The sequence below is a fragment of the Silurus meridionalis genome, chromosome 4 (assembly GCF_014805685.1).
Source record: "Silurus meridionalis isolate SWU-2019-XX chromosome 4, ASM1480568v1, whole genome shotgun sequence".
Lineage (NCBI taxonomy): Eukaryota > Metazoa > Chordata > Actinopteri > Siluriformes > Siluridae > Silurus > Silurus meridionalis.
This window is the reverse complement of record NC_060887.1, coordinates 9525861-9535287: the sequence shown is the minus strand read 5'-3', so window position 1 is coordinate 9535287 and position 9427 is coordinate 9525861. Positions and strand designations below refer to the sequence as shown.

General features: G+C 38.6%; 1 protein-coding gene across 1 annotated transcript; it reads right to left on the bottom strand.

Moving 5' to 3' along the window:
• Positions 1-302: 302 nt before the first annotated feature.
• si:ch211-79k12.1 (uncharacterized protein LOC568891 homolog) lies at positions 303-8767 on the bottom strand. The gene is made up of 7 exons (XM_046848516.1): positions 8614-8767; positions 6542-6663; positions 5711-5930; positions 3780-3934; positions 2711-2855; positions 2358-2499; positions 303-1027 (listed from the first exon to the last, which is right to left on the bottom strand). The coding sequence occupies exons 1-7, from the start codon at positions 8669-8671 to the stop codon at positions 940-942; spliced, it is 930 nt and encodes a 309-aa protein (XP_046704472.1). The 5' UTR covers positions 8672-8767; the 3' UTR covers positions 303-939.
• Positions 8768-9427: the final 660 nt, after the last annotated feature.

Here is a 9427-nt window from a genome sequence, read left to right as displayed (position 1 = left end):
CCACCTAGAGCAGGGGTGTCCAATCTTTTCCCACAAAGGGCTGGTGTGGATTCAGGTTTTCATTCCAACCAAGCAAGTCCACCCCAAATTCTACCTGTTTAAATGTATTGATGTGCATTTTCAATGACTATCAGGGTGGCCCTTGATTGGTTGGAATGAAAATCTGCAAATGAAAAGATTGGACACCCCAGACCTAGAGAGTACATCCAGTATTGCTCGGTTTCCCCATGGCTAAGGATCTGAACTCTTGATGATATGAAGATATGAGGCTTTTATTTCACAGATAAAAACAGCAACAAAGATTTTTTTTTTATGTATTTGAAAAGAGTTTTAATGCAATTAACCTCAAAAAAGTACAAAGGAATGATAGTGCAAAAGATTTAAAGTGCAAATCATATATTTTTTTCATAATCTAGACTTACAGTGTCATTTGCGAAAGGTGCTGTCAAGTAGAACCGAGAAGACAAGGATAAACTCTTCACCTAAAGTTATACTGTGCACACGAGAATGATTGTCGAACAGAACGGCGCTAGCGAAAGTGACTTGTTTACAACTCAAGGGTAGAAGAATGACTAATAGGAAAGGCTTCGCGTGGGGATTATATCTCGAAAAAAGATCAGAGATTTAAAGCTCACACCGGCATAGTCGCTCCCTGCTTTTGACAACAAGCGTGAATCTCAATTTAGTTTGGTTGTGAAATCAATCGAGAGAAAATTGCTAGCTTTTGTTGAGGAGTACAGCTGCAAACCTGCTAAAATTGAAGCCATTATTACAAAACAATCGTCTCTGTCTAGCATTTTCCCCACACCCTTTTTCCTACTGTCTTTAATTCAATTCACGGCCTGGGTTTCACTCATCCAATCTAGCAGGCTCTTTCCCTCCAAAACCTCAACGCTCCCTGTTCACCTCTTCTCCTCTCTTCTCTCTCTATCTCACTCATTACACCAATGGCTGTTTGTCTCCAGCGGTGGAAGTCAGAGACTCCACGCTGTTCTTGTAGATAGGCTTCTTCTGGGAGTGGTCATCACTGGAAAAGAAACAGAGACCAAAATAAGGAGAAAGACTGAAAGGGAGCAGTTTATTAAAAATAACATTGAGAGAGAGAATACGAAGGAACATAATGGAATAGAAGGAGTTTGAAGCACAGTAGTGAGAGAGACACAGAGTCTGGTCTTCTGGGATACCACTGCGATGTAATGAAATGCTAGAGGAACAGACATTGCGTGCTATTGGCCCTCATAAGAACTGCATAGTGGGTAAATATTACTAATAGAACAAGACTCTCAGTCCTCAAGTGGTATACGAGTGAAGCATTGGCTATGCATGTAACAATATATATTAAGAGTAAAATATTGATACACCTGCACAAAGAGGTTGTTCAACATTTGGGGTTCAATTTGTGTTCACCTGATTTTTAAAGATTTATATAAAGTAAAATAAGACAACATTTTAAACAATGGTAAGGTGCTTCTAAATGTTTTTTTTGGATGTTTCATATCCAATCAGGCACAGAACATCTGACCATAAGATTCAAATGTGCTTTTAAAACAAAAGTATTGGGACACCAGTTATATGTGGTTCTTTCTCAAACTACAACATATGATGGACACAATTGTGTCCTTCGATGTGAGAGCAGACCCAAATCTTTTCCAACATCACAATCCTCCTGTGCACAAAGCCAGCTCCATGTAGATATGGTCTGAACATAACCCAATTGAACATGGGATGAACTGGAAGACTGGCAGCACCCCAGGCTTTCTCACCTCACCTACATTAGTACCTGACTTTTTAACACTTGTGTGGCTGAATGAGCACAAATCTCCACAAGCACACGCCAAAGTCTAGTGGAACCCAGAAGAGTAGAGGTAATTATTACAGCAAATGTAAAAGACAAAATGTGAAATGAAATGTTTTGTGCTTAAAGTCTATTTTCCTATTCCACACATTTCATATTTCACACAAACCTCAAAGAATTGGAAGAATTCTTTTTTTCCCCCCAATAGTGTCTAATGTGAAATTGACTGGTAAGATCACTTTGAAACGACAAGAGTGTTCAAAACAGATCTGAAGGAAACCCGAAAGTCATTCATGTCTCCAAATCAGTTATTATGGGTGCTAATTAACCACATTTTGTGTATTTGCTTACTCTATGCCAAAACCCTGTTACTTGAAATCCTGTTTAGCAAGCACAAAATGATAAAAATAAAACTGTTGATGGGTGAACCCATTTTTTCCCCTTGAACATATGCTTTGGCATTAAAAGTGACGAATCAAAAGGAGTTAGTAGAGATAAACGAAACTCATTTATTCGAATCACCTGTATCTCAAACACCTACAAACGAATGGGTGCTACTTACATCGGCCCCTTGCTCTTGTTCTGTCTGGCCCGGTTGCACAAGAACACCGCCATGGAGAAAACGATGATCGCGAGAACCCCTACTGATGCACCCATGATGAGAAAAATGCGTCCAGTCGTCGATTCGTACCATGCGGCGTCCTCTGTGAGGCACAAAAGCGGATTATACCTCTGCTGTTTCTTTCCTCATAACTTATTTGAGCCATTTTACGCACACTCTACCCATTCAAAGCTCTACCCAGGCATTCATCTTAATTCTAGGTGCCAAACACTCATCATAGTCACATTATTAAATATACACATGAACATCAGGTTGGCTTATCAAACATTTCTTTTTATTATTGTATGACTGACCTGGGAGGACAGTGATGTGGATGGTGCGTTTCTTGGAGAGAGAGCTCACAGATGGGTGCTGAGCCGTGCAGGTGTACTGCCCACTGTCCTGCTCCCTCACTTGCTTCAGCTTTAGCGTACTGGAGGGAACCATCCAGTCTTCTCCCTTTAATGTTTTAAAGATTCAGAATTACCCTTTTAATTGTAGTCATTAGGAAAGCAAAAAAAAAAGGCCTATATTATAGAAACTGCTAGAATTATTACAAATTATTTTTCAGGCTGCTTTTGACTCTGCAAACAAAATATAAATCGGAATCGCAACCAGGTTTATTGGCAAATTGTGTTGGCATGCACATGGAATTTGGTTTTAGATGTTGGTGACAAGATAGACAAGACTATACAAAACAATACAGAATATATAAGACTATACAGACAATACAGATTAAATAAAACCAAAATATACAGAGTATATGACCGATCAGTAATGTACAATACATACAGTGTAAGAGTGCATAGCAGTTAATTTTTCTCTCTTCTGACATAAAACCATGGATATCTGTCACGCAAGTCATTTAATAAACTCGTCGATGAGTCCGGTCGTGTTAATCGGTGATTCGGTCGTCCAGATTCCATGCTGCCATGGTGCTCTAGTCATCGATTTTTATAATGGTACTCCGAATAACATTACGATGACGCCAAGAAAAAGAATTTGGGTCACGTCCACTAATGGCGTTCAGCATAGCTCTTACGTCTTAATAAAGCGCCACCACAGGGCTCCTATTACAATTTACTCTTGCGATAACAAGACCATTACAAAGATCACTGTGGCGTTTTTTTTTTTTTTTACGCTGGTGACCTTAATTCCTCTGTATTTCAGGCGCATTTCTTTACATTTGAATTACTAACGATGGGAACCTTGGGTTTAAAATTACGAATCTGATTTTGAACCCAGACACAAAAGCACTACCTGATTAAAAAAATTCATACATTTGAAATAAAAAAACCCTACCTCATTGCTATAACATTCCCAGCAAACGTATTCCTTTTACAACACCATTCAAGATTTCATACATTGTTTTTTTTTTGTTACCTCTTTGAGCCAGGAGTATTGAGGAGTCTCAGAGGCGGTGGTAGAGCAGTTCAGCTCCACGTCTTCCCCTATCCGTATACGCAGGTCATCCTGTGGGGCGAGGTAGCGAGAGACCACGTTGGTGTTGGGTCTGCTCACCGAGACCTCTCGCATATCTGAGGAAAAAAAACAATAGATTAAAATGATAAAGGTAAAATATGGAAAGGCATTTTACATATTGAACCCTCACATTGAACCCCCACATACTGGGGGTTCAAACCTAGTATCGCATACTGTTGCTTGGCTCCCTTGAGCAAGGCCTATATACCTCTGTGCACCGGGGGCGCTGTATCATGGCTGACCCTGCGCTCTGACCCCAGAAGAAATTCACTGTACTGTAAAGTACATGTGACCCACTTTCTCTCTTTTTTTTTCTTAAGTCAATAACAACAACAAAAATACATGTACTGGAACATATTATGTTGCATACTGGAAAGTTTGTACGTTCCTCTCATGCCTGTTCTTTCAATAGTCATCAGATTGTGCGATAAATTGCTCTGCGTGACAAATTATATGATAAAAATCTGAAATACGATCAAAGGAATCCTGGCAGAAAAATGGGTCACGTAAACACTGAGCTTCAAATAATATGGGAGTTTCACTGCCAATTAGCTGGTCTTGTTTTTGTTTTTGTTTTGCCATTTTGTTGCCACTGCAGTATTTTTAGTTGCCGTGTCGCCTATTTTAAGTAGGTTATCCTCGTATTGGCGGATTTTAGACAAGGGTCATACAAATGCTTGCATTTGGAACTCGAAATTTCTGATACCATGAAAGAACTTCAGCTGCCTTTGGTCAAAATTGCACTAAATTCAGTTGCTGTCAAATTCGTGACCGAACAGCTAAAGTGTTTTTCTTGTCGGTGACAGCGAAATTGGTCTGGATGTAAAGCCCACTTACGTCTGTTTAACGGTTCTAATGACGCACTGCGTCCTGAAAAAAGCAACACGCTAGCCTTAAAGACTGGAAGAGAAAAATGATCAGTCATACTTTTTCATTTACTCCATAAATGGAACTGATAATTACACAAGAACTAGAAGAATCGCTCGAGTGTAATGTGATCATGCTCTTATTCAGCATCGAGGGTTTCTCTACAGGCAGTGAAAAAGTCTGGCCTTCCAGCAAAGACCTTACAGCTCAGAGACTGATCAATAGAAATAATAATTATGGTCTATAAAGCCTTGGCTCGCCATAATAATACGTGTAATGGGTATTTTCTTCATATATGTGTGTATTGACCCGTTCCATTAATCCTTCCATCTACCCCACTGCGTTTTTCTGATAAGCCACCATTATCGACTCGCTCATAGACAGAGCATAACCGCCACTCGATAGCAAGCCCGGTTCTGTCATCCTGAAAGAACAATCATTTTCTCTCGGCCTCAGCTCTTAGAAGCAATAGAGTTCCAGAAAATACTGTTTTCAACTCGAGCTACACTTGCCACACATGTCATGCTGTATCTTTCAACAGCAACTAATCCCATGTTTTGTAATTACATGGTAAACAACCTGAGACTCGACAAACCTGTTCCGCATTATGGGTTTACCACCAAAGTAGTTTTGGCGAAATCATCTCTATTGTTTTCGTGTTTTGAGCAAAAATACGGAAACATATTTTACTTCAAACTTGAATCATATCAATGTTAAATACATCACAAACATCTATACGATCTATAAGTAAGGACCTGACCAGGTTTTTCTACATATGCCGGCTCAGTCACATGACTCCCAGAGCTTATTTGCATTCACATCTGTGCACACACCTGCCATTTTGTGTCTTTACGTCTAGAAATAATGCTTATATTCACAAAAATTCAGCTGAAGATATACTGGATATACAGCCAGTGTCAGTGTGAGATTTAATGCTAGCAAAAAAAAAGAGGAAACGAACTCACAGTGCACTGTTAGCTTATAAGGCAGTGATGAGTTGTTCAGGTCAGAGGTGTTGTATGACACACAGCGATACATTCCAGAATACCAGTACTGCACTCTTGGCAACATAAGAATCAGACGGCCATCTTCTCTCATCACGTCCAAGTCGTTCCAGAAACAGCGGCGATAATAGTGTCCGTACCCGTATCCGTACCCATCCAGCCGATGCCACATCTGAAAATGCTGCAAAAAGAAGACATTTTTAGTAGAGCGTCATAACACGGATCACAAAAGGTATTGACCGAAGAACGCCCCCCGGACTACACTTAAAAATCCCTAAAATAATACCGCAGGCTTTTTTTTCAAGGATGTTCGACAGATTTACCAAGCACAGAACCGTAGAATGAACGAACATCAAGTTCCAACATGACCGAGTACCGTTTCAGAGCCGTGATCGCAGATGCTACGAATCCTCCCAAGACCGATTGCTGTGATGTGTTAATTAAACCAAGTGATAAATGTGGCCTCCGTAGCCCCCTAAAAAACACACTGTTCCCTGGCATCTGCCCAGGCCGTTCTTCTGGACAGCTTTCTTTAATAACTAAACCTCTTTCTGCTGCATTTCTTTGGTTCTTTTCTCAGTTAGGATTAGACTCAGGTAATCCTGGATCACCCCGAAAACCAGTCACCTCAAGCGAACCGGCTCCTACTGTGACGAAGACATTGTTCAGATCAGCCGTTCCGCTACATAAAACTTCAGCGCACTTCTCGCCATGCTTCCCGGTGTTTAAGGCGATATGCATGTAGTACACGATGATGCACACATTTCACTACTGAGGCATTGTTGCGCTCACCCTCGACATCTTCTCAAAGTACACCAAAGTCATATTGTGCTCGGAATCCGAGTCCAGACATTCCAGAGTCACACTATCTCCCTCCAGGACGGTTTCGGTAGGACCTTTCAGGAACAGAGAGGCTGCAGAACACACAAACACACACACACAGGCGAACACATGAGGACATCATACACCATAACAAAAATATTAAACATAATAAAATGTTTTTTTACCAGTCAATATAAAGCAATGCTTATTTACACAGAACCAGCGATTTATAACCTGATGTCTGCAGCAACATTCTATTATCAAATGATTAATTTTTACATTTGCATTTTAAATTTGCATTAGAACGACAATATTGAGTCTGTCAGATTGTTTTGATTTAAGAGTAATTGAATCGGGTGCGCTCATTTTAAAGTAAACGGACCTTGTTTACTAAATACAATGGACTTTTTTCATGTGTATTCAAATATTAAAATGTTGTTTGCTGTGAAGCAATATCATACATCAAACAAAAAAATAAATCCAAAGGCTTGTATTAATCCTGTAGTAATTGAAAGACGTGTGAGAAAGATTCGCGATATTGACATAGTGGAATACTTTCAAGCCATTTTATTATTTTTTTTCTACTCCGAGTTACTACACTGCTGCCCCACAAGGGAAGTTGCATTACAAGGCATGACACAGAGGAGGTTTCATAACAGTTCGCTTCGTTATAGAAAGGAAATACATGCTTGACTTTCATGCTTTTGTAATGTTCATAAAAACGAACAATGCTTTATTTTAGTATCCAAACAACACATTTTCATCTGTTTTGGCTGGTGGAATATGTTTCCAGAAGCTTTGTGAGGTCCTCGCAAATTGCTACGGCAAAAACAATTGAGGGAACTTCCCGAACTTTCAGGCGGTTGTGCCCTCAAGGTGCCTGTGGGATTTGCATTATGAAAGCACAGTCATGTGTGTAACTGGCTGTTCGGATTCTGCGAGAGATGAGATTGTGGACTTGTTGCAGTGCGAGTGTCGGGCAGAAGACAAGAATATTAGGGTATAGTTTAGTATAGTGTGCTCTACATACTCTACATACACACATACGTAAGAGAAATCCTAATATTCTCTTCATTCCCCCATGTCAAACCCCTACATATTTATTATTTTTTTTAACAAATGCATTATACACATTATACATTTCAAATTCGGTATGAATTCGCCATCCTCAGTGTTTTTTTTTTGTAGAAACAGGGAAGTAAAATGTCATATTCTTGCTCAGCTGTTCGAACAGAAACAGGAAGCAGAACTGGACGCTTTGTTATGGCGCAGTGTGATATGGAAGGCGTGGGGAAACCTAGGTGCTTTCTGGCATGTTGTGGAGAACAAAATGTAAAGACTGTAAACACATATACACACACACAAAGTTTTTTTGTATGACTCAGTGACATTTGAAGTTTCTCTTCCCATTATTACCTTCCAATTTAAAGTGGGTTTAATTTTCTCAAAAAGAGGAAGCATTTATTAATTTACTAGTAAGTTTTCTGGAAACTTTGGATTATTCCTTATATTATAGGAATAATCCAAAGTTTCAGAAAACTATATATATATATATATATATATATATATATATATATATATATATATATATATATATATATATATATATATATATATATTATATAATAATATAATTAAATATGTATATTATATATATATATATATATATATATATATATATATATATATATATATATATATATATATATATATATATATATATATATATATTAGAGAGAGAGAGAGAGTGTGAGTGAGTGAGTGAGTGAGTGAGTGTGTGTGTGTGTGTGTGTTTTTGTCTTTTTATTGTCCCAATAACCTTCAAACGCACTTGCACCTTATTTTGCTTTGTAATATGTAAATATTTGTTCATTATTAACATTCATTTTGTTCCCCATAAAACCTTTCATCTCTGAAACAAAATTATAGAAATCTATGTTTGATTGCTTCTTGTTTGAATATAAACATCAGAATCAGAAAAGTGAAATGAAAAGCTTTCTTTAATTGCTATTGGTGGTTATTGAATATTTTGTTTTTTTTACCTGTGCTGTTGTGCAGGAGAGCGAGAAGGACCGCGGTGAGCAGGACGGAGAACCTCATTTTGGCTGGATCTACAGTATGTTCCTCCTCGGGGGTTTGAAGATCAACTACTGAAGCAAAGGTTTGCTCTGAGTATTTATGAAGGCGGGGGGCGGGGCCTGGAGGAACCTCGAGTGTTATTCAATAGGCATGACATGAACACCTTACCTGCTATAGGAAAAAACCCTGCTTGCGACAGTGAAGGTGGTCGTATTGCATTACACGCTACCTGTATTCTCATTTTATTTATTATACTGTTTTTATTGGAATATGACAGCTGAGGCACTGCCTCAGCTGCCTGCACTGACTCTTTTTTTGTTCTGTACAGCTTGATTCTTGTGCACACACACACACACACACACACACACACACACACACACACACATATATATATATATGTTCCAGAAATGAAACTTGGATATACTCTAGAGTAGTCAATGTGCAGCTTGTATAGCAGTATAGATTATAACTCAACATACAGCCATTATTGTCTAAGTACTGGCAAAAAAAGTGAGTACACCTTAAGTGAACATGTCAAAACTGTGTCCAAAGTGTCATTGTTTTCCTATATATAATATATATTCCTATATAATTGTCCCCTGAGAAGATATACTAAAATCGTTGCTGAAATAATTGATATATAAAACCAGAACAAAATAAAACAGCTTTTTCTCTCGGGTTCTGTCTTATAAATGCAATTTCTTTATGGTTATCATTTTTAGTGTTGGCTGTAATTCCCTGCAAAGGCATAATAAAGTGCAGAAGCAGAGAGCTCTG

Bases quoted from the DNA above. Each gene is read 5' to 3' on its own strand.
- si:ch211-79k12.1 (XM_046848516.1), bottom strand. From the start codon at position 8,671: ATGAGGTTCTCCGTCCTGCTCACCGCGGTCCTTCTCGCTCTCCTGCAC. The intron at 5,931-6,541 runs GTGAGCGCAACA...TTCTTTTTGCAG, and splicing joins ACTTTGAGAAGATGTCGAGG to CATTTTCAGATGTGGCATCG. The intron at 3,935-5,710 runs GTGAGTTCGTTT...TTTTTTCCTCAG, and splicing joins TTATAAGCTAACAGTGCACT to ATATGCGAGAGGTCTCGGTG.